The sequence below is a fragment of the Chiloscyllium plagiosum genome, unplaced genomic scaffold (genome assembly GCF_037043375.1).
Source record: "Chiloscyllium plagiosum isolate Xiang-an unplaced genomic scaffold, Cpla_swu_hap1 HiC_scaffold_1, whole genome shotgun sequence".
NCBI lineage: Eukaryota > Metazoa > Chordata > Chondrichthyes > Orectolobiformes > Hemiscylliidae > Chiloscyllium > Chiloscyllium plagiosum.
Genome location: NW_028270139.1, coordinates 140,096,339 through 140,122,376, shown reverse-complemented (window position 1 = coordinate 140,122,376; position 26,038 = coordinate 140,096,339). Strand labels below are relative to the sequence as shown.

The following is a 26,038-nucleotide window of genomic DNA, read 5'->3' as shown; positions in this document are numbered from 1 at the left end:
ATGAACTCATAGAATAGTGGGGCATGTTTGAAGAGCTGAATGGCTTACTCCTGCTCTTACTTCTTAAGTTCTTTCCAGAATCTAGGGAATTTGGGAACAGAAACGGATTGCATTCACTACTTTTATCATAAACTGCAGGTGATCAGATTCAAGGGAACTATCAGTCTTTAAGACTCTGAGTTTCTACTTATTCCTGAGTAAAGTTCCTCCTACCCTTTTGCCCCCTGATTTTTGACTGTTATTGAGATGCTTTCAGTGAGCTTTGCTGTAAAAACAGATACAAAGTATTTTTCAAGGTCTCTGTTATTTTCTTGTTTCACAATAACAGTTCTCTCGACTTTAGCTCTTCACATTTTAAACATTTAAGTCTCAGTTTCTTTCTATGCTAAGATTATTGCATTTCTTGCTAGTTTTTTCTCATAATCTACTTTCTCCTTCAATTTTTAAGTGATCCTGTGTTGACTTCTAAAGCTTTCCTAATTTTCTGGATTATCATAAATCTTCATTACATTGTCTTTTATTTTAATTTGCTAGCATTCTTAGCTTCCTTAGTCAGTCACACATATTTCATCCTTCTCAAAAATAATTCCATTATGCTTTTTATTTTTGAAGGTGGCATTATAGCTAGTCAAACTATTAAAATAATTCAGCATTTATCTGCTTTCTTATCCAATATATATAAATACATACATTAATTGTACACTTTGGTCAAATAATAAGTAGAAAATGAAAAATGACACTTGCTCATGAGAAGGTTTGACATGGTTACGAGAGGCCTTGAGATGGATGACTGCGATGAAGACTGTGTTGGAGGATAGGATTGTACATTTCTATAACTTGATGTGTCCCGGGATCTTCCTTCCCCTTGACTCAGAACAGCAGATGACCGGGAGCCTGAAAGCCCAATTTGTTGCACTGGTGTTGAGAGACCTGAGGTCCTTTAAGTAGAGGTGATAAAACACAACTGTGATTTCTCTCTCAATTGTCATTAACATAGCATAACTGTTCACTGAAAACATGTGACAAAAGTCTGTAGTTTTTTTTAAAGTCTTCATTGCACTTTTTCTATTTCTGAACTCTACTAACACTGTTGTAAATTGAATGAATTTTTGTTTTTTTCATTTCAGACAAGAAGAAATTAGAGTCCCAATTTTCAGACAAGAACCTGGAGGTCTTGGTGGGCGGGTTACAGTCCAAGGGCACTAACTAAGTCAGTGTTGTGTCCATGGTCTAGCAAAATGCCCAGCAATGCAAGAAGATGCTCCGCCAAGTTAAGTTATCTACACTCCACAAATTCATATTCACTCTATCTCCAACCTGCATCCACCTCCTGTTCTATTGCTCTAATGCATGCAACATTTTCCTTTACTTGTTCTAAGCCAACTCAACCCCCGCATTACTAACCCTCCATGCCTCCTTCTCACTCACACAGGATATTTCATCCAATTCCTCCTTTTGCAACAGCACTTACAGCTGTGTCAACCATTCCACCATACCCAATTCCTCCCTTTCTCTCATGACAGGGGAGGACATCTATAATAGGACCGATAAGCCAGGATGAGTGGCAGGCTGCTGGTTATTCATCTGTTCACCTCTTACAAGGAGAGGCATTTAGCCCTGACAAACAAAGTCAGTGACTTCTACTGTGGAGATGCTAAAATCTCCATGTCCCAGCAACGAGTTAAGATATAGTATCAATTGTTGCGCTACTCTCCCATTATCCTATAACTTGGTTACAATGCTTCCTTTCTTTTGTCTCCTGTGGGAAACAGTGGTATGTTCACCATAGTCAAGAGGGACTCCCGCAAGACATGCTCTAATCCATTTCTGAAGAAAAAATACAGATGCTTCTAAGGATGCACCTCAGTGAAGATTTTATTTGGATTAGATTCAGGAACACCTGCTCGTGAGCACCTCACTGCTGTATCTCCACTGTAAGCTGAGGGAACAAGACCCAAGTCACAGCTCTCAGAGGACAGCTGGAGACCAGGCAGGAGAGAATCTCATGGGCAATTAGTGCACAAGGAATTACAGGAGCAGCAGTCAGGTTTGGCTGGGGCATTGGACAGTTTAACACTGAGGCTGCAAGTCTGAAGCAATGCAATTAGGATCCTGCTACCTCAGGCATGTAAGTATCTGGCTGCCTCTATAGTCAAGGTGGTGACTGCCATGAAAAGCCAGGTCCAGCAGTCTTAGAGTCTAGCAAATCACACAGACCTGCACTCGATGGCTCCAGCAATGTGGCAAGGCAACAGAGTTACAAGAGATCTTGACCTCACTCGAAGTACCCCTTCCTCACAAGGAGACAGGATGGTGCCAGTAGGCATCCAATCAGAGAAAGAACCACACACACTGGCCCCTCAGAAGTATCCTCTTAGGTCACTCCAGAGGCAATCAGGTTTTCAACCTTTGCCCTGCTTGCCTGTAGGAACTCAGGCCAAAGAGGGTGCATATGCCTCTGGGCAGTACACATTCAGCATGTCTGAATCCAACAGACAAATAAGTCTCTGAGGCCGCTTGACCATACTTCCATGGTCAAAGGGCTTCACTAAAGTGTAGACTCGCTCCAAACCAGCTGCCGAACTCAGGAATGTAGTGAGACACAGTAGGAGGGAATGAAGCCAAAGTCTTTTGAGGGAGCATAGGTGGCATAGGTGACATTACATTGTAAATAATTTTTCACATTTTTAAGTATGTTCTCTTTTCACCATTAGCTGTGCATGTAAGTCTCTGTCTAGCCACAACTGTAAGATTGAAGGTTCACAGTCCATCCATTCTAATCACAACACAATATTCATTGGTGTAAGGTATGAAGTGAGCAGTTCCTGTACCATGCACAGGCAATGGTTAAATGGCAGGTCTTCTCTACTTTGACAGTTCCAGCTTTCCAGTTAGACAAACAACACTATTGCATTCACTCGTTATCTTACATTACATGGTCTGGTGTATATGTAGCAAAGATTTGGACTGCACACAGTAGGCCTAAAGTTCACAAAATATGTATCACTCATAGGTTAAGTTCCTGTGGAATGGTATTACCTTTTGAAGGGCCTCAGATTGCTTAAAATTAAATCACCATCACAGAATGAAACATTTACACCACATACTCCCAGATCTCAGCCATTTTTATCTCTATTGTACACTTGTTATTTACAGCATGATGGAAGGCAATGGCAGTTGCTCCTCAAACAGTGAATCTATGCTCAGCCTCTCCATCTTGTGAATTCCCAAACAATCCCATTCCTGGTAGCCCTCTTTGTCAACCCCACGTTTCGCGACATCCTCACCCAATCTATTGATGTTTTCATCTGTCTATTTTACTCTCCATCGCCAAGCATATCAAGTATTGAGTAAATATGCTAAGTCTAGTAGTGAACAGCCCGCCCCACCGTGGAAGCCAAGGTTCAGCTCACAGTGGATGGACCCCATCTTCCCCATATGGTCTCTTTCTCCCCCATGAGCAATCAGCTCTCCTGCTTATATATTGAGTTGCCCTCCATTCAGCACTGTAATCCTCTCAACAAGTCAACATTCTGACCACAATCTGCACAAGTGAGATCATGTGACTCCAGCCTGCAGCAATAGCTTCTGATTAAAGGCTCACTTTGAAATTTAGTGGCGAGACCCCCAGCACTAAAGTTGACTCACTACCTTGACCAACTTAGGCAGACAGCAATGAATGATGAATGACCAGAACTCTTACTGGTATCTTTTCAACTTCTTGAATGTGTTCCCAGGACTCTTTAGATGGCTTGCACCGGGATCCATGCGACTGTCTGTGACCACGCCTCTGAGTGCAAAGATATAGACCACTGATTGCCCTGATTATGTCCAAACTCCTGGACAGATACTGGAGGCTGCTCTTTTCAGTTCTGGTCACTACACTACCAGAAGGATGTGGATACTTTGGACAGAATGCAGAGAAAGTTTACCACAATGTTGCATGGTCTGGAGGGTTTTGGTATGAGAAGAGGTTGGATAAACTTGGATCGCTTTTGTTGAAAAGACAGAGGCTGAGGGGCAACCTGATAGAGGTCTACAAAATTATGAGAGGCATAGATAGGGTGGATAGTCAGAGGTTTTTTCCCAGGGTCGAAAGGTCAACTACAAGAATCCACAGGTTCAAAGTGAAAAGGGGAAAGGTTAAAGAGAAGTGCAGGGAAAGTTTTTCACATAGAGGATGGTGGGTGCCTGGAATGCACTGCCAGTGGAGTTGGTTGAAGTAGGCACGTTAGGTCTAGGAAGAGGAGGGAGGTGTCAGAGATGGTCCAGGTAAATTTAAGGTCAGGGTGGAATGTGTTGGTGAAGTTGATGAATTGCTCAACCTCCTCGCGGGAGCACGAGGTGGCGCCAATGCAGTCATCAATGTAACGGAGGAAGAGGTGGGGAGTGGTGCCGGTGTAATTACGGAAGACGGACTGTTCTACATAGCCAACAAAGAGACAGGCATAGCTGGGGCCCATAAGGGTGCCCATGGCTACCCCTTTGGTCTGGAGGAAGTGGGAGGATTCGAAGGAGAAATTGTTAAGGGTGAGGACCAGTTCAGCCAAACGAATGAGAGTGTTGGTGGAAGGGTACTGTTGGGGATGTCGGGAGAGGAAGAAATGGAGGGCTTGGAGGCCCTGGTCATGACCCCACCCCCCCGTCACCAAACCATCATCTCCCAGACCATACAGAACCTCATCACCTCAGGAGATCTCCCACCCACAGCTTCCAACCTCATAGTCCGGGAACCCCGCACTGCCCGGTTCTACCTCCTTCCCAAGATCCACAAGCCTGACCATCCTGGCCGACCCATTCTCTCAGCATGCTCCTGCCCCAATGAACTCATTTCTACCTACCTCGACACTGTCCTATCCCCCCCTAGTCCAGGAACTCCCCACATACGTTCAAGACACCACCCACGCCCTCCACCTCCTCCAAGACTTCCGTTTCCCCGGCCCCCAATGCCTCATCTTCACCATGGATATCCAATCTCTCTACACCTCCATCCGCCATGACCAGGGCCTTCAAGCCCTCCGTTTTTTTCCTCTCCCGACGTCCCAACAGTACCCTTCCACCAACACTCTCATTCGTTTGGCCGAACTGGTCCTCACCCTTAACAATTTCTCCTTCAAATCCTCCCACTTCCTCCAGACCAAAGGGGTAGCCATGGGCACACGTATGGGCCCCAGCTATACCTGTCTCTTTGTTGGCTACGTAGAGCAGTCAATCCTCCGTAATTACACCGGCACCACTTCACACCTCTTCCTCCGCTACATTGATGACTGCATTGGCGCCACCTCGTGCTCCCGCGAGGAGGTTGAGCAATTCATCAACTTCACCAACACATTCCACCCTGACCTTAAGTTTACCTGGACCATCTCTGACACCTCCCTCCTCTTCCTAGACCTCTCCATCTCCATTAATGACGACCGACTTGATACCAACATTTTTTACAAACCCACCGACTCCCACAGCTACCTGGATTACACCTCTTCCCACCCTACCTCTTGCAAAAATGCCATCCCGTATTCCCAACTCCTCCGCCTCTGTCATATCTGCTCCCAGGAGGACCAGTTCTACCACAGAACACACCAGATGGCCTCCTTTTTAGAGACCGCAATTTCCCTTCCTACGTGGTTAAATATGCCCTCCAACGCATCTCGTCCACATCCCGCACCTCCGCCCTCAGACCCCACCCATGCAACCGTAACAAGGACAGAACGCCCTAGTGCTCACCTTCCACCCTACCAACCTTCGCATAAACTAAATCACCCATCAACATTTCTGCTACCTCCAAACAGACCCCACCGCCAGGGATATATTTCCCTTCCCACCCCTTTCCGCCTTCCGCAAAGACCGTTCCCTCCGTGACTACCTGGTCAGGTCCACGCCCCCCTTCAACCCACCCTCCCAACCTGGCACCTTCCCCTGCCACCGCAGGAATTGCAAAACCTGCGCCCACACCTCCTCCCTCACCTCCATCTAAGGCCCTAAAGGAGCCTTCCACATCCATCCAAGTTTTACCTGCACATCCACCAATATCATTTATTGTATCCGTTGCTCCCGATGTATTCTCCACTATACTGGGGAGACTGGACACCTCCGAGCAGAGCGCTTTAGGGAACATCTCTGGGACACCCGCACCAATCAACCACACCGCCCTGTGGCCCAACATTTCAACTCTCCCTCCCACTCTGCCGAGGACATGGAGGTCCTGGGCCTCCTTCACCTGCCGCTCCCTCACCACCAGACACCTGGAGGAAGAACGCCTCATCTTCCCCCTCGGAACACTTCAACCCCAGGGCATCAATGTGGACTTCAACAGTTTCCTCATTTCCCCTTCCCCCACCTCACCGCAGTTCCCAACTTCCAACTCAGCACTGTCCCCATGACTTGTCCTATCTACCTATCTTGTTTTCCACCTATCCACTCCACCCTCCCCCCCCCACCCGACCTATCACCTTCATCCCCTCCCGCACTCACCTATTGTACTCTATGCTACTTTCTCCCCACCGTCACCCTCCTCTCACTTATCTCTCCACGCTTCAGGCTCTCTGCCTGTATTCCTGATGAAGGGTTTTTGCCCGAAACATTGATTTTACTGCTCCTCGGATGCTGCCTGAACTGCTGTTCTCTTCCAGCACCACTAATCCAGAATCTGGTTTCCAGCATCTGCAGTCATTTTACCTTAGAAATGCAACTTGTTGGTCTTGACATCAAGAAAGGCCTTGCTCAACATTCTTTGCCATTGCCCGTGCTGTTTGGGACCTGGAAAGATTCTGCTAATTATACAGGAGAAACTAGCAGAAATAAGAAGAAATTATTTCCAATGGAAAAAGTGGCAGTGACCAGAGGGATCAGAATGAACTCAGCTGAAACCAATGTGACATAAATTGGTATTTTCTTATTCAGCAAGCTGTTAAAATCTACAATATACTGCCTAAAAGTGTGGTAGAAGCAAATTAAATAGCAATATAAAACAGAATTGGATAAATACCTGAAGTGAAAACTCCAGAATCTTGGCTTAAAAATGTGATGCTGGAAAAGCGCAGCAGGTCAGGCAGCATTAAAGGAGAAGGAGAATCGACGTTTCGGGCATAAGCCATTCTTCAGGAATGAAGAGGGTGTGCCAAGCAGGCTAAGATAAAAGGTAGGGAGGAGGGACGTTGGGAATGCGATAGGTGGAAGGAGGTTAAGGTGAGGGTGATAGGCCGGAGTGGGGGTGGGGGCGGAGAGGTCGGGAAGAAGATTGCAGGTCAAGAAGGCAGTGCTGAGTCTGAGGGTTGGGACTGAGAAAAGGTGGGGGGAGGGGAAATGAGGAAGCTGGAGAAATCTATTTGCTTCTCCAAAATAATGTCCATTAAACGGGGAAGACCTTGCTCTAACTAACTAAAATTTCATACATCATTAGCTGAGGAGCAGCTGTCAGGAGTGTTTCCCATGAGCCTTCTTAGTGGCTGGGATTCTTTTGTACATGTTTGGAACAGGCTGAAATGTGGCCTTTGCAGATCCCAAACTGAATGTCAAGGAACAAGTTATTGCTGAGCAAGTGATACTTGGTATTACTGCCGACAACCCTTTCATAATTGTAGATGAAGAACAGATACTAGGGCAGTAGTTGGTTGGGTTGGATTTGTCCTGCCTCTTAGGAACAAGACATTCCTGGGCAATTTCTCACATTGCTAGATAGATGCTAGGACTGTAGCTGTACTGGAAGAGTTTGGCTAAAGACATGGCTGACCCAAGTCTTCGGTACCATTACTAGAATATTGGGACAGCCAACATACAATGTCGTGCCCTATACCGTCAACCATTTCTTGATAGGTAAGTGAATTTGTGAAGAGTGGGCACTCTAACAGCAGGATTTTATTGTGAAACTGTAAGCAATATGTCACAGTTTTATGAAGTGTTAACACATTCTTGCTTGAGGCTGGATGACTTAAGGTAATTTTAGAAAAAGCACAATAATTTCTCCAGAACCGATATAAGGTTATGCAACATGGAAAAGGACCCTTTGGTCCAACTTGTTCAAGCCAACCAGATACCCTAAAGAGATCTAGTCCCATTTTCCAGTATTCATTCAATATCCCTCTAAACCCTTCCTATTCATGCACCCAACCAGATGCCTTTTAAATGTTGTAATTGTACCTGCCTCACTGCCTCTTCTGGCAGCTCGTTCCATACATACACCACCCTCTGTATAAAAACATTGGCCCTCAGGTCCCTTTTATGTTCTTCCTCTCTCACCTTAAACCTATGACCTCTAATTGTGGAGTCCCCTACCCTGGGAGAACGACCTTGACTATTTACCCTATCCATGCCCCTCATGATTTTGTAAATCTCTCTAAGGTTACCCTTTAGCCTCTGACACTCGAGGTGAAAAAGCACTAGCCTATTCAGCCTCTCCCTATGCCTCAAACTCTCCAATCACAGTAACATCCTTGTAAATCTTCTCTGAACCCTTTCAAGTTTAACAATATCTTTCTCATTTCTTTACATGAAAACACTTACTACCATTGCTTTTTTATATTAAGTAAATTTAAAAAGACCATAGATCACTTAAAACAATTTATAAATAGTTGAAAAGACTACAGCAAACTGTTTTAATTGGCACCTTGTCAATTGACACTCTTGATAAACCAGCAAAAATTATCCACCTCAAATATCGTGGTCTGCTGCAATGTCCAAGTCTTTGTGCTGTAAATAAAATATAACAGTAATGTGTGTACTCCCCACATTACATTTCTGTAACTTACTGTGTGCTTTTGGATTGATTTTAGGAGGCACGTTGATGTGTTTATATGGATTTTTTGAGGGTTGTTGTTGTCTTGAAGCTTTGCTTAGTAGGGGTTTACTGCAGTTTAGGCATAATCTCTTGATTATCCAGAATATTTGATCAACTGGCACACCCCTGATCCCCTAGGTGTCGGTTAATAAAAAAGTTTGCTGTATTTCCAAATGTGGGATAGACTTTCCAATACATACCGAAAAGTTCCTACTTTATTCGTTCCTCTGTAAGGCACAGTACCTAAATTAACAGTAAAATTTGGTTTCGTAAATAAACTGTTTTCACTTAATAATGCAACAAAATCATATCAGTACATTTTCCACTGACTATACTGGAAATAAAGTAGATTTGTTGCAAAAATAATGCATGTTCATTTTCATTCCTGGATGGAGAGATGCTAGATTTAGAGGACTTATGGACATAGGGCTTCAGAAAGTGACTAGTGTGTAGCTTTGTCAGGAACCATTACAAACACGATGGGTCGAATGGCCTTCTTCTGTACTGCAAACTTTTTGCGATTCTACGATTCTAAAATGAAGGACAGTAGTGGCAAAGAAGGATCCTTAAGTACACTAAGTCCTTATGTAGGGTTGCCATATTTAACATTCTTTTGCTTTAACATCAGTCACTTAATAGGTCACATATAGCATTGTGAGATTCATTTTAAAGTAATTTGCTGCTGCTCTAACTTGGAACTGTGACACACAATCATCACCATTTTGGGGCAGCCACTCCTGCCTGCCTGCCTGCCTGCCAAAACTCCAACTTGCTTTCTCTTCTGCTCGTTGATCCTTGCTCTCTCTGAAATTGCACTCATCAACTCTCCAGCTCACTGCTTCCCTCTCCTGAGCTTTTCTTCTCAGTTATGATCTGGTTTCAGATCCAATTCATAGCCGAAGCTCTCGGTTTATGAAACTGCAGCTCCCAATGGTGCAGCAGTGCCAAGCTAGAGCTGTTACGATCAACTTTCTCTTTTAAGAAATGCTCCCATTTACGACAAGATTCAGGAGATGCATTGTCGATTGTTGAAGTTCATAGTGAGTTGTGAACAAGGAATTGGTGAGTGGGAAAGTAATGAACAAGATGTTAGATGAAAAGAAGGATTGGTTAAAGAGTGAGTATGGGAACAAGACAATATGCAAGTCTGAGGGTTTGAAATGACAGAGTGTGCTAAAAGGGTTAAAGATAGACCCCGATCTGGACAGTCAATGGGAAGAAGCGTTTACGGTGACCAGGTGGCTCAGACAGCAGGATGTGTGGCAACCAAAACGTACAAAAAGTAGAATTGGCAGCAAAATAGTTACGGAGATTGCAGGAGGGACTGTAAGTAGAAAGTTACCTACCATCATTTTTGCTATTTTTCAATTTAGCAGGACTTACTGCATTTAAGAGCTAAAATGAAACTTTATTGAGTCAACTTAGAAGCCCTTAGAAAAAGTTAAAACAAAATGCTGACTTTGGCTTGGAAGTCAATCTGCATGCATTGTACATGCTCTGAAATGTTTTCTCAAAATGTAGTTTATTCTTAAAAATAAAATGAAGTCAGTAGTCTTCAAACAGAACATAGAAATGGAAAGCATGATATTTGGCCCTACCTAATCCGTGGCTTCAACTATATTGGTCTGCCTGCTCTTTGTCTTTGAAACCCTTGTCCACCAATAGTCTAATGATTCTAGTTTTGCAAATTTCAATGGAATATAATGAAATCTGAGTTTATAAAGTTTAGAGTACATTAATTAAACTCAGGCCAAATTGCCTACTCCTGCTCCTTGTTCATCTGAATGTGTAAATAGACAACACGCATGATCAGGCTGTTAAGTGACAAGCAACATTCATGTGACACAAGTGCTTTGCAATGACCATCTCAATAAGGATTCCAACTATCTCCCTTTGACATTCAGTAGTATTACTATTGCTGAATCACCCGCACTCAACATCCTGGGGTTGTCATTGACCAGAAATAGAACTGGATCCGCCACATAAATACAGTTGTTATGCTAGCAGGTAAGAGGTTAGGAATTTAGCCAGAACAGAGGAGCAAAAAAAACTTTCACTCAAAAGATGTACATCATTTGGAAGCTAACACCACAATCTGTAGATAAGAAAGAAAAATCAACCACGTTGCTCATAAGGCCAGGGTCTTATAAACTCTGGGAATATTTCTAAGAATGAGCACTTAGACAACAATCAATTCCATAAATAGACAATAGACAATAGGTGCAGGAGTAGGCTATTCTGCCCTTTGAACCTGCACCACCATTAAATATGATCATGGCTGATCATCCTTAATCAGTATCCTGTTCCTGCCTTATCTCCATAACCCTGGTTATTCAATCCTGTTAATATGACAGCCAATAAGATCTTAAAAAACACAATCTGACCAATCTGCAGTTTTCTCAAATTGATATAAACTGTAGATTGATATTTTACAAAGCAGAATTAGACTTAAAACCACTTTTCTGTCCCAACAACAAATATGGAAAGATGGATATTTTCATTGGGCACTGCCATGGAATGGGAAATTTTAGACAGTCCAGCTCAAACTTAGATTACCCAATCTTGGCCCTTAGTTTCGTTTAGATGTCTTTTATTACTAATTCAGACAAGCATTTATTGCCCATCCCTAATAGCTCAAGCGTAGGTACTGATGATCTGTCTTCTTAAATTATTGCAGTCCATAGAGAATTCCAGGACTGTCTCAGCACGAGTGAAGAAAGACTGATAGAGTTGCATGTCAGGAAACCACCTGATGAAGGAGCAGGTCTTCGAAAGCTAGTGCTTCCAAATAAACCTGGTGTTATGTGATTTTTAACCATGTCAGGAAAGTGTGCGACTTATCAGGGAACTTGCACCGCCTGGTGTTCCCATGTGTCTGCTGCCCTTGTTCTTCATGCTAGAGGTTGTCAGTTTGGAAAGTGCACCAAAGAAGCTTTGGTGAGTTACTGCACTCCATCTCATAGATGTTACATTGCTGCCACAGTGCATTAGTTTTGGATATATTGAATGCTGTATGTGATGGGTGAGGTACCAATCGAGAGGCCAATCCTGTTTTGTCCTTGGTTGAGCTTCTTGAATATTGTTATTGTTGAAATGTGTCCAGACAAGTGGAGAACATTCTATCACACTTCTGACTTGTGCCTTGTTGATTATGGTCGGTTTTTCCACAAAATTCCTAACCTCTTACCTGCTAGCATAACAACTGCATTTATGTGGCTGATCCAGTTCTAATTCTGATCAGTGACAACCCCAGGACGTTGACTGCGGGTGATTCAGCAATAGTAATACTACTGACTATAAAGGGGAGATGGTTGGAATCCTTATTGAGATGGTCATTGCAAAGCTCTTGTGTCACATGAATGTTGCTTGTCACATGACAGCCTGATCATGCGTGTTGTCTATTTACACATACAGATGAACAAGGAGCAGGAGTAGGCAATTTGGCCTGAGTTTAATTAATGTACTCTAAACTTTATAAACTCAGATTTCATTATATTCCATTGAAATTTGCAAAACTAGAATCATTAGATTATTGGTGGGCAAGGGTTTCAAAGACAAAGAGCAGGCAGACCAATATAGTTGAAGCTACGGATTAGGTAGGGCCAAATAGCATGCTTTCCATTCTATGTTCTGTTGTTTAATGTTTTGCTTTGGTCTGCTCCAAGATTGAATTGGCTTAAGTCTACTGAATAAATACAACATGTAATTATTCTAATTTTATGGAAAATTCAGTGACCACACTTTTAAAAATATTCAGCATTTAGAGGCAGCCAATTCAATTGTTTAGTCTAGCTGATTTTGTTAAGATTCAAATAAGTTAGACTCATATTGTGAAGGAAACAATTACCTCAAGACTTACTGCTGTCTTCCCTTTCCTCTCAAATATCATATTTTTCTTATAGCATTGCTGATTTGGAATAACTCATTTCCTTTCATTTCATGAAGCTAATCTTTTAACCAAAAAAATCAAAGGAATAGTTGGAAAAAAAAGTTCCAAGCAATTAAGATGAAATAGTATTTCATAATGAGTGTCTATCCAAATAACAGTTTGACATGAACTGCATTAAGAGATTGTGAACTGAGTTAGTTATCCTGAAGTTCAAGGATATCTCTATTGGGCAACAGCTGCCAGTTATCAGCAAAACCTCTAACCCTAAAGCTTTTGAAGGTTCTACTGTATGTAGGAGCCTCAATGTCGTTTGAAGAATATCTTCTGATATGGAGAATTAAATGTTGTATCCTTTGATTAGAGTAAAGTTCTGTCATAGGTTTATGATCAGTTTTTTCTCACAACATAATTATTTTTGACTTTCATTACTTAAGACTGTGGTCTTGATATTCTGATGGTCAGATAATCATTGACAGGATTTGTGCATTAGGACAATGTGGAAATTCCAATACAGCTAAGTCCAAGGGAATTGCCAGGGAAACTGAAAATTCCAAGTAGCAACTCCCCTGCATCTGGAACCCTCTGAAAACTTAAATTCAGAGAATTTGGAGGATTCCAACGCAATTTTGCTAAATATTACTCAGGAAAAGTTTGAGTAGTGAAAACCTACTCTAATTTATGGGTAGCCATTAAACTGAACATGCAAATTATCACTGACTTACTCCAAATACTCTGTTCTAGGCCCCAACACCCCTGTCTTAACATCATCCCTTGCTCACTACTGCCAGTTCAACCCTGCCGACCTGACCACGTCCCCATCCAACACTATGCACTTCCATCCTCATCCACTAAAAGCCTGACCCCACCAGATGTGACATCCCGTTCTAACTACTCAAATCCCAAGCCTGCTAAATCTAACACCAAGCACTTCCCCCTCAATATTCAACCAACTCAATATTGGTCTCAATGCTATATCCCCCATGCGACACTATCTCCCACAACCTCTATCCCAACACTGTCCTATTCCAACGTGACCTCATCAGGCTTGATACCCTTCCCTAATCCCACACCAATTCCAATCCAACCCTGCCAAACACGACAGCAAGCTTCTAAGCCAGCACTGATTTCACCCTGCCCAACCCAACTAAACGCAACACCTGATCCCTAATCCCCACCCTCTTTCTCACCCTCCCCCATCCCCACCCTCTGATCCTACCTGAAGGACTCATCCACTTCACCAATTAGCAGTCTACCCATCTTATCCACATGGCACGCTAAACCCATTTTTGGGAACCGTTAGGAGATAAGAGATGTGACATAAAACTGAAAAGCCACTTGGCAATCGATCACGCAGCATTTAAACCAGGCTAACCAGTGACACTTCACTTCGATCAAAAAGCAATAATCATGCACATGGGTTGTGGTTTGTAAGGAGTTAATAAATACCAGTTTTTAATAGCTGAAGTGCATACCTTGTTTGAAACTGACCACGAGACTGTTCTGAAGCCAGAAGCAGAAGATCACAAGTAAGAGGAACAGGGAGAAAGAAAAGCTGGGGGGAGGGGGAGAGAGAGAGAAAGAGTGTGTGTGAGAGAGAAAGCAAGAGAGAAAGAGAAAGTGAGAGATATATAGATAGATAGATATAGATAGATAGACAAGACAGACAGATAGACAGATAGATAGATGATCACTTATCACCCTCTGCCCTAGGCTCAATTAGGAAGCAACAGCCAATAAAATGACTGCTTAGTTTTGTGAAGTTTCCTTTAAGTACTGTCATTACTTAATAAACATTTCCTGAAGAGACATTACTGAACATGTCCCCATTACCTATATGGTTAGAGTCTCAAATGAACAAATAAACATTCTATGAGCGCTGACTTACAGTTGAGTTTAAATTGTACCAAAAATATACAGCAGCAAAACCATTTTTTGCCTTGGTAGGCTTTCCTCATCTCCCCACCAACCCCCAATCATACAGTCTTAGGGTTGTACAGCATTGAAACAGTCCCTCGGTCCAACTTGTCCATGCGACCAGATATCCTAAATAAATCTAGTCCCATTTGTTAGCATTTTTTCCTATATCCCTCTAACCCCTTCCTATTCATATAACGATCCAGATGTCTTTTAAATGATGTAATTGTACCAGTTTCCATCACTTCCTCTGGCAGCTCATTTCATTCACACACCACCCTCTGCGTGGAACAGTTGCCCCTTAGATCCGTTTTAAATCTTTCCTCTCTCACCTTAAACCTATGCCCCCTAGTTTTGGACTCACCCACCCCAGAGAAAAGACCTTGTCTATTCACCCTATCCATGCTCTTCATGATTTTACAAACCTCTATAATGTCACCCCTCTGCCTCCGTTGCTCCACTCGCTGCAGGAGAGGGGGGCACTGCCTTGACTTCCTGGTCATTTAGGCACTGATTTTCTGTTCATTAACTAATTCTCAATCCAGGTTAACATATGGTGGAATAAGCTTCTATGTGGCACTTTATCAAATGAACTTTGAAATTCCAAAGGCATTGCATCCAGTATATAAATCATTTCAGCAGGGTAATTAGGCACTAGACAGGGGTCAAGGCCTTAGTTCTGGCCAGAATCCCCAAACCTCCTGGCAGCATACCTCATAGGGGGCATCATGCACACGGATTGTGGTGTGGAAGGAATTAATAAATGCCAGTTTTCTCAGCTACCTCATAGGGGGCATCATAACAACTGTTTCAATCATAATGTTTGTGGTATATATAAATGATTTAGACTTGAATGAAGGTTGTAGACCAGTAAGTTCGCAAATGATTTGAAAATTGTTTGTGGTGGTAAATGGTGAGGAGGATAGCCTTAGATTATGGAAGATTTTAGACGGGCTGGTCAGGTGGACTGTTTGGTGGCAAATGGAATTCAATCTGGATAAGCTTGAGGTAACACGCTTGGTCAAGATAAATAAGCCAAGGGAATATGCTTGGTAGGACCTTCAGAATCACCAAGGGTCAGAGGGACATGTCCCTTAAGATTTCAGGACAGTTAGATAAAGTGTTTAAGAAGGCACATAGGATTCTTGCCTTTATTAGACGAGGCACAGGGTTTAAGAGCAGAGAGATTATGCGAAACTGTATAAAATGTTGATTTGAATGCAGCTAGATATTATGTGCAGTTCTTGAACCAACATTATACTAGGATTGCACTGGAAAGGGTGTAGAGGAAGTTTACCAGGATATTGCCTGGACTGGCAAGTTTTAGTTATGAAGAGAGATTGGATAGATTGGAATTGGTTATCTTGGGGCAGAGAAGACTGAAGGGGGACGTGATCAAGATGTTTAAAATTATGAGGGGCATAGACAGGAAGGAACATTTCTCCTTGGTAGAGGAATCAATGAGCAAAAGGCATAAATTTAAGGTAAACGGCAGGAGGTTTTGAGGGGATGGAAGGAAAAAAAACTTCACCAAGGGTGCTGTGGGAATCTGGAACTCAATGCCAATAAGAGTGGTTGAGGTAGGCACCCTCATAAACTGTAAAAAGTACTTTGATGTGTCAAGGCATTCAAGGCCATGGGCCAAGTGCTTGAAAATGGGATCAGAATAGCTCGGTGTTTGTTTTCACCAGTGCAGTCTTGAAGGGCCAAAGGACTCTATTTTGTGCTCTAGACCTCTATGATTGTATAATTTCTAAAGCATGATATCGGCCACAGCTGCTTTCTCTGCCACTCTTCTAATTTCCTGTGCAAGTTTAAAGAAGTAAAAACTCAACCACAGCCCAACTAATTCATCAGAGTGCCTATCTCTGACATTTTCATCAGACACATCCCCATTGCCTCAGTTAATCCAATTAGCCTCAGTGATCTAGATTGAAAAGATAATAGATTAACAACTTTTGATTGCTCATCAGTGACCTTTCATCTTCATAAAAATCTGGGGTGCAACATTGTTGTTTTATCATTCACATCCGTGAGGCCATAAAGTCTGAACTTGATATAGGACAACATACTGGAATCAATATTGAGAGGCACAATTAACTTTAACTTGGAGAAGCATGGATGAATCAGGGATAGTCAGCATGGTTCTATTAAGGAAATACTGCAACATACTAACTTAAATGAATTTTTTTGAGGATGAGAGTAATTCATGTTAAAATTAGATCAGCCATCATCTTACTGAATGGCAGGGCAGGTTCGAAGGAATGAGTGTTGTTGTGAGTGCTGTACTCTTGTTCCTTGTTTATACATTCATATGTAATGTAGTTCATATGTAATGGAATTTAGTAGGTATTTGACTGGACAAACTGCTAAGAAAAATTAAAGACCAGTAGAATAGAGGAATGATTAATTCACCTCCTGACTCCTCAAAACTTGCCCATCATTAACAAGGCATAAGTCAGGAGTGTGATGGAACACTCCCCAATTGTCTGGGTGACTGAAGCCTAGAAGAAGCTTGACATCATCCAGGGCAAGCAATCTATTTGACTGGCACCATATGGGGAGGCAATAGCTTAGTGGTATTATCACTGGACTGTTAATTCAGAGACTTGGATAATGTCCTTGGGACTTAGTTTCAAATCTCATCATGGTAGATGGTGGAATTTGACTCCTACGCCAGTTATACCTCTTCCGTCGGGCAGAAGATACAAAAGTTTGAAAACACATACCAACAGATTCAAGAACAACTTCATCTCTGGTGTTTACAGACTTAAGAAGAGATCTCTCATATATTAGAGTTGGTCATTCTCTGCACTTTCTCTATAGTTGTAACACTATATTTTGTATTTTGTTCCATTACTATGATGATTTGTCTGGGTAGCACGTAAAACAACACTTTTCACTGCATCTCAGTAAATGTGACAATACTAAATCAAATCAAATCAATAAAAATTTGGAATTAAGCGTCTAATGATGACCATGAAACTATTGACAATTGTTGGAAAAACCCAGCTGGTTCACTAATGTCCACGAAAGAGGAATCTGCCATTTTTACCTGGTCTGACTTACATGCGATTCCAGACCTGCAGCAACGTGTTTAACTCTTAACTGCGCTCTGGACAATTAGGGATGGGCAATAACGCATGTCTTGCCAATGACGCCCTCATCCCACAAATGAATTTTTCAAATCCTCAAACATTCACTCCCTCCACCACCAAAGTACAGAATCAGTAGTGTCTAACATATACAAGAGGCACTGCAGAAATTCACCCACGGTCCTTAGACAATACCTTTCAAGCCCACACACAGTGCCATCCAGAAGGATAAGGATAGTAGGAACACCACCACTGTAAATTCCTCTCCACACCACACACCGTCTTAATTTTGGAAATATATTACCATTCCTTCAGTGTCACTGGATCAAGATCTGGAACACCCTCCATAACTGCATTATGAGTCTACTTACACCAAATACATTTCAATGATTCAAGAAGGCAGCTCTTCAACACCTTCTCAAGGGAAATTTGGAATGGACAATAAATGTTGGGCCAACCACAGAAACCCACATCCCACAAATGAATAAAAAAAAAATGTCAAAGTGGATCCAAATTGGCTCAGTGACAGGCAACAAAGATTCTTTCACTGAACGAGGTTTTGATTATAACAACAGGGGTATACTGCTGGAACTATATAAAAATCTGGTTAGGCTACAGCTTGAATTTTCTTTCCAGCTCTGGTCACATTACAAGCAGGACACAATTTTTAAAGGGAGTACAGAGTAGATTTACAAGAATGCTTACATTTCTTGAAAATTGCAATCCTGAGGAAAGATTGGCTAGATTAGGATTCTTTTCCTTCTAACAGAAGAGGCTGAGGGGTGACTTAATCGAGATGTACAAAATAATGAGGGGCCTGAATAGAGTGGACAGAGAAGACCTGCTCAGCCTAGTGGAAAGATCAATTCCAGAGGACACTTTTTTAAGATCTGCAGAAGGGTTAGAAGGGATGTGAGGATGTGGATGTCTGGGATTTGCTACTCAGTTTGGTGATTGATGCGGAAACTGTTAAACAGAAATCATGTCTTACAAACTTGAGGATTGATGATGGCAGAGTGGTAGATATAATCTACATGGACTTCAGTAAGCCATTCGACAAGAGTCCCCATGGGAGACTGGTTAGCAAGGTTAATTCTCTTGGAATACAGGGAGAACTAGCCATTTGGATACAGAACTGACTCAAAGATGGAAGACAGAGAATGGTGGTGGAGGGTTGCTTTTAAGACTGGAGGCCTGTGACCAGTAGAGTGCCACAAGGATCAGTTTTGGGTCCACTACTTTTTGTCATTTATATAAATGATTTGGATATGAACACAGGAGGTATAGTTAGTAAGTTTGCAGATGACACTAAAATTGGAGTTGTAGTGGACAGCGAAGAAGTTTGCCTCAGATTACACGGGGATCTTGATCAGATGGGCCAATGGGCTGAGAAGTGGCAGATGGAGTTTAATTTAGATAAGCGCAAAATGCTGCATTTTGGGAAATCAAATCTTAGCAGGACTTACATACTTAATGAAAGGTCCTAGGGAGTGTTTTTGAACAAAGAGACCTTGGAGTGCAGGTTCATAGCTCCTTGAAAGTGGAGTTGCAGGTAGATAGGATAGTGAAGGTGTTTGGTATGCTTTCTTTTATTGGTCAGAGTATTGAGTAAAGGAGTTGGGAGGTCATGTTGTGCTGTACAGGACATTGGTTAGGCCACTTTTGGAATATTGCATGCAATTCTGGTCTCCTTCCTATAGAAAGGATGTTGTGAAACCTAAAAGGGCTCAGAAAAGATCTACAAGGATGTTGAAGGGATTGAGTTATAGGGAGAGGCTGAATAGGCTGGGGCTGTATTCGTTGGAGCGTCGGAAGCTGAGGGGGTAACCTTATAGAGGTTTATAAAGTCATGAGGGACATGAATAGGATGAATAGCCAAGGTCTTTTCCCCGGGGTGGGGGAGTCCAAAGGTAGGCTGAAAGTGAGAGGGGAAAGATTTAAAAGGGAGCTAAAGGGTAACTTTTTCATGCAGAGTGTGATGCAAATATGGAATTAGCTGCCAGCGGAATTGGTGGAAGCTGATACAATTTAAAAGGCATCTGGATGGATATATGAACAGAAAGGGTTTAGAGGGCTATAGATCAAATGTTGGCAAATGGGACTAGATTAATTTAGGATATCTGGTTGGCATGGATGAATTGGACCTAAGGGTCTATTTCCATGCTGTACAGTTCTATGACTCTATGCTTCTAGAAAAGATCCCATGAATGTTTCTGGGGATTAGGAATTTTAGTTATAAAGATACACTGGAAAAGTTTGGACTGTTTTTCTTGGATTAGATTAGATTAGATTACAGTGTGGAAACAGGCCCTTCAGCCAACAAGTCCACACCGACCCGCCGAAGAGAAACCCACCCATACCCCTACATTTACCCCTTACCTAACACTACGGGCAATTTTAGTATGGCCAATTCATCTGACCCTGCACATCTTTGGATGGTGGGAGGAAACCGGAGCACCCGGAGGAAACCCACGCAGACACGGGGAGAACGTGCAAACTCCACACAGTCAGTCGCCTGAGGCGGGAACTGAACCCGGGTCTCTGGCGCTGTGAGGCAGTAGTGCTAACCACTGTGCCCCGTGCCGGAGACGGCTGAAAAGAGATTGATTCAAAATCATGAGGGCTCTGCACATGGTAGATCAGGAAAATGTTTCCCACTGGTGAAAGGATTGAGAACAAGTGGGCTCAAATTTCAGGCTATTGACACAAAGAGCAGAAGAGATATGAGGAAAACTTTTTTCAGCAGCAAGTGTGAAAAATCTGGAAGCCACTGCCTGGGAGGAAGGCATAGGTTTAATTAACACAGTTAAAGGGGGAATTAGACAACTGTGTGTAAAGGAAGAATCTGGAGCGTTATGGGCAGAATGCTGAAGAATAACACTAGATGGAAATGTTCATTCAGACAGCAGCTGTAGGCAGGCGTAACAATTCTATTATTTTGTTACTCTATTGTTTTTTAGATTCATCTTGTATACCTCTAGTATTAGCTGAAATCAACACTCAGCTTTAATCTGAAGAAGAAAATAATTTGTGGCACTTACCCATTCGGCCATCTTGAGGTGGGCTTATTACTGATAGTCTGGCTGGACCTATTGATGCATCGGATTGTATCTTGGCAAAAAATCAAAAGTAAAGGAGAGGTCAATAATAGACCACTCTTACTTAAAATAATATTATAATTGTACCTGACAAGCAAATTGCTCCCAATGGCAATGATTGGAATTTGGGCCCAAAGTGAGATCTGAGATCACATATTCATGGAAAAAGGGCAAAATGACAGGACAAATATAGGCAAAAGAAATGTGAAGGAAAGCATATAGCCCATATAATTACAGATGAGGTTATAAAACTTGTCTAAAATTACTGCGCTATCTTAGCAGAGGCATTGACTTTTTGAACTTTAATAGGTTAATATTTTTGCTAAAATAGTGAAGAATTCCAGACCATGTTTTAGGCATTTGTATTTAATAGACATATTTAACAAATCCATACTACCCATTACACCTTTACACAGAAATGCTTTGTTTAAAGTTATAAAATAAAGCTAATCAATCAGGCTCTTATCCATAAGGTTATATTTATGCCATAAGTAGCAATGCATTAAATGTCCCATGTTTTGCTTTATATTAAGTTGTGTACTCTTACCTTTGCAGATGGACTCGGTCTTGCGTCAATCTCCATTTTGTGTGACCTTTTTGAAAATGAAAGGATGATAAAACAACATACATATTTTCCTGTCAAAAAGCACTTAAAAATTACAAATGGTGCTGAAGCAAATATGAAAATCTACTCAAAAGTAATTTCAAAACACTAGCTTTATATTTCATTCCAACATTATTTAGCATGGGGCGATAAAATGTGGAGCTGGAAAGGCACAGCAGGTCAGGGAGTATATGAGAAGCAGGAAAGTCGACATTTTGGGTCAGGACCCTTCACCAGCCCTGATGAGGGGCCCCAACCCGAAATGTCGACTTACCTGCTCCTGCGATGCTGCTGACCTGCTGTGCTTTTCCGGCTCCACATTTTACCAACTCTGACTTCCAGCATCTGCAGTCCTTACTTTCTCGGTTGTTTAGTATGGTTTCCCTCTTTTCAGAAATTAAAACAACATACATTTCAGTTGTGGTTGGTCTTGATTGTGGAACTGAAGAGTACATCCCTGACTTCATTAAAGGTGCTAAAGAACAAAAAAGGCTGAAATGTTAGTATTTGAAGAACTTCCTTGGCAAAACAAGAAGTACGGAAATTTTACGTGAAATAAACAAGTATTCCCTTCCTGGTGAGGCAAGAATAATCGTATGGTGACAAAACAGGATGGGAAGGATGAAATCATTTTCTCAACTATGAGAAAGACTTTACTAAAGTAAAAGCAAAGAGCAACTTCAGAACCTAGCCCGAGTGGTGACCACCTTATTTTTGTGTGTTGATACCTCACATCACTGAAGTCCCAACTCCCTTATTTAATTCCCACTTCCAATCCTCCTCTCCTCCAACAAGAAACTGGATGGTGTAAATTCTAGGAGGAGCTGGGGGGGTAAACATCACTAAATGGCACCATGTTACATCAACATTAGAATTGCAGCATCTGTCAGCAGCTTACATGGCTAACATGTTGCAAGTGCTTCAAACAAATGATGTGAAAGTCAAATGAAAACCATCCTTAGTGGGGTGACTACACTTAGCCATTGGGTACTGCCTCAGTTGGTCAAGGGACTCATCCAAATACACTACAGGGGTTTAGTCCTGAAAATCAAGTGCAAGCAGTGCAGGATTACAGTTGTTCAGTTGGAATTCTGTTGAGAATCAGTTCAGAAGGTGGGTCAGTTTTTTTCCTGCAAGTAAGATAAAGGAATGGGATTGAGTGTTTCAAAAGTGATGCAAGACTGATTAGCAGGCGGTGAAGTGATTCCATTGAGTGAGTAGGAAGTGCACAAGGCAGGAAGGATGCATAGTTTGGGAGGATGATGTACAGATGGATGATGTACATAGCTTCCTGAAAGTGGCCAAATAAGTAGACAGGGTTGCAAAGAAGGCATATGGCATACTAGCTTTTATTGGTCATGGAATTGAGTACAAGAATCAGGATGTCATGTTGCAGCTTTATAAGACTTTGGTTAGGCCATGCTAAGGGTATTGTGTTCAATTCTGTCGCCACACTACAGAAAGGATGTGCAAGCTTTGGAGAGGGTGCAGAAGAGGTTTACCAGGATGCTGCCTGGATTAGAGATTATGAGCTTTAAGGAGAGGCCAGAAAAATTGAGGTTGTTTTCTCTGGTGCGGTGGAGGCTGAGGGCAGACTTGATAGAAGTCTGTAAAATTTGAGATGCCTAGATAGGGTTGACAGTCAGAATCTTTTTCCTAGAGTTAGAACACAGAACATAGGAAAGTACAGCACAGAACAGGCCCTTTGGCCCACAATGCTGTGCTGAGGATTATTCCTAATCTAAAATAAAATAACCTAAACCACGCACCCCTCAATTCCCTGCTGTCCATGTGCATGTCCAGGCAGTCACTTAAATATCCCTAATTAGTCTACTTCCACCACCACTGCTAGCAATGCTTCCATGCATTCACAACTCTCTGCGTAAAGAACCTACCTCTGACATCTCCTCCATACCTTCCACCTAACATCTTAAAACTATGACCCCTCGTGCCAGTCAATCCTGCCCTGGGGAAAAGTTATAGCCCTCTGGCTATAAACTCTATCCATGCCTCTCATTACATTGTATATCTCGATCAGGTCACCTCTCTTTCTCCTTCTCTCCCGAGAGAAAAGTCCAAGCTTAGTCGACCTCTCTTCGTAAGACAAGCCTTCCAATCCAGACAGCATCCTGGTAAACCTTCTTTGCACTCTCTCCAAAGCCTCCATATCTTTCCTATAGTAGGGCGACCAGAACTGGACACAATATTCCAAGTGTGGTCTCACCAGGGTTTTGTAGAGCTGCAGCAAAACCTCACTGCTCTTAAACTCGATCCCCTGTTATGAAAGCCGAACACCATATGCTTTTTTAACAACCCTATCCCCTTGGGTGGCAATTTTGAGTGTTCTATGCACTTGAACACCAAGATCCCTCTGTCCTCCACACTGCCAAGAATCCTGTCTTTAATCTTATATTCAGCAATCAAGTTCGACCTTCCAAAATGCAACACTTCGCATTTATCCAGGTTGAACTTCATCTGCCATTTCTCAGCCCAGCTCTGCATCCTGTCTATGTCACACTGCAGCCTGCAATAGCCCTTGATACTATCAACGGTACCTCCAAACTTTGTGTCATCGGCAAATTTACTAACCCACCCCTCAACCTCCTCATCCAAGTCATTTATAAAAACTACAAAGAGTAGAGGCCCAAGAACAGAGCCTTGCGGGACACCACTCAACACTGACTTTCAGGCAGAATACTTTCCATTTACAACCACTCTGCCTTCTGTCAGCCAACCAATTCTGAATCCAGACAGCCAAATCTCTCTGTATCCCATACCTCCTGACTTTATAAATGAGCCTACTGTGGGGAACCTTATCAAATGCCTTGCTGAAGTCCATATACACCACATCTTCTGCTTGACCTTCATCGACCTGTCACATCACATCCTCAAAGGTGGCACAGTGGTTAGCTCTGCTGCCTCACTGTGCCAGGGACCCGGGTTCAATTCCTGCCTCAGGCAACTGTCTGTGTGGAGTTTGCACATTCTTCCCATGTCTGCGTGGGTTTCCTCCGGGTGCTCCGGTTTCCTTCCACAGTCCAAAAATGTGCAGGTTAGGTGAATTGGCCATGCTAAATTGCCTGTAGTGTTAGGTGAAAGGGTAAACGTAGGGGAATGGGTCTGGGTGGGTTGCTCTTCGGAGAGTCGGTGTGGACTTGTTGGGTCGAAGGGCCTGTTTCCACACCGTAAGTAATCTAATCAACTCAATAAGATTTGTGAGGCATGACCTGCCCCTCACAAAGCCACGCTGACTGCCTTTAATCGTGCTATGCTTTTCCAAATAGTCTTAAATCCTATGCCTCAGAATTCTTTCCAAAACCACAGGTGTAAGACTAACTGGTCTGTAATTGACAGGGATTTCCCTATTACCCTTCTTTAAAAGAGGAACAACATTCGCCTCCCTCCAATCCTCTGGTACGATTCCAGTGGAGAGTGAGAAAGCAAAGATCTTCGCCAGCTGCTTAGCAACCTCCTTTCACGCTTCCCGGAGCAACCTAGAATAAATCTAGTTTGGCCTTGGGGACTTATCAATCATAATGTTTACCAAAATTTCCAGCACATCAACTTTATCAATCTTGATCTGTTCAAGCCTACTTCCCAGCTCCTCAAAGTTCTCATTCACAACAAGGTCCCTTTTCTTAGTGAAAACTGAAGCAAAAAACTCATTTACGGCTTCCCTTATCTTCCCCCTATCAGTTGAAATGTCTGATTCTAGGGGGCATTCATTTAAGGTGAAAGAGGGCAGGTTTTTTACATGGACAGTAGTAGGAGTCTGGAATACACTGCGAGGGGTGGTGGGGGGACATTTAAGGGACTTTTAAATGAGCAAGTAGTGGAGGGATATGGACCAAGGGCAGTCAGGTGTGATGAGTTTCATTTGGCATCATGTTCGGCAGAACGGGCTGAAGGACCCGTTCCTGTAATGTTCTGTTCGATGATGAGGTGGATGTGGGCTCTGGAGCAGACACTAATTATGCAACACTAAGAGTTGTGTCTGAGCTCTAGTGAGATCTGTGTGCAGTAGTATAGTGAGAGTGAACGATGGCCCTGCCAGTGTGAGATAGAAGAAAAGATGGTTGCAGTCACCCTTATGAAATGCAGAAGATGACTGAGCATCGTTGGATATGCCTTTTCATGTGAACACGGCACTGATATGTGCTGCTATTTCTGTCCAGATTGACTGAGACTGTCAACTTGGCCTTCATTTGCAATTGGCAGGAAAAAGGACTGCTCTCCTCTTCAACACTCTACCAACCAGCTGGACCGAAGGGTCTGTTTCCATGCTGTACATCTCTATGACTCTATGACTCCACTTCTTTGTCCAGAAAGTTTGGAACTCGCTTACCTTTCCTCAGACATTTTCAGGATCCACCACCTGTTTGAGACATAGTTCTTGGCTTACAATATCTCAGGTGGTGTGCAGCTAGGCTCTAAATGTGGCACCACAGGCGGGTAAGCCAGAAGGTGAGCATTAACTGCCTCTCTGGCTAGGTGATTTCCCCAAGGAAGGTGCTCACCAGTTTGGCTGCATAATTAATGAGGTGAAAAGTGGTAGATCTTATTAGAAAATTCAACCTGGGCCACAGCAAACAAAGTGATATGGAACTCACTCCTCACCACACTTGAACTGTAAATGAGAACCATCAGCCCAAAACTGAAAAGCATGAA

The 26,038-nt window shown here is 42.6% G+C and overlaps 1 protein-coding gene across 1 annotated transcript in view; it reads right to left on the bottom strand.

Moving 5' to 3' along the window:
• Positions 1 to 691: 691 nt before the first annotated feature.
• LOC122563207 (putative E3 SUMO-protein ligase RNF212) overlaps positions 692 to 26,038 on the bottom strand; it is a 113,588-nt gene continuing 88,241 nt past the window's right edge. Inside the window, exons 9-13 of the mRNA XM_043717158.2 lie at positions 21,782 to 21,845; positions 21,314 to 21,359; positions 20,710 to 20,779; positions 8,971 to 9,013; positions 692 to 938 (exon numbers count right to left, since the gene is read on the bottom strand). Coding sequence (XP_043573093.2) covers positions 692 to 938; positions 8,971 to 9,013; positions 20,710 to 20,779; positions 21,314 to 21,359; positions 21,782 to 21,845 — 470 coding nt within the window. The remainder of the gene's footprint in view (positions 939 to 8,970; positions 9,014 to 20,709; positions 20,780 to 21,313; positions 21,360 to 21,781; positions 21,846 to 26,038) is intronic.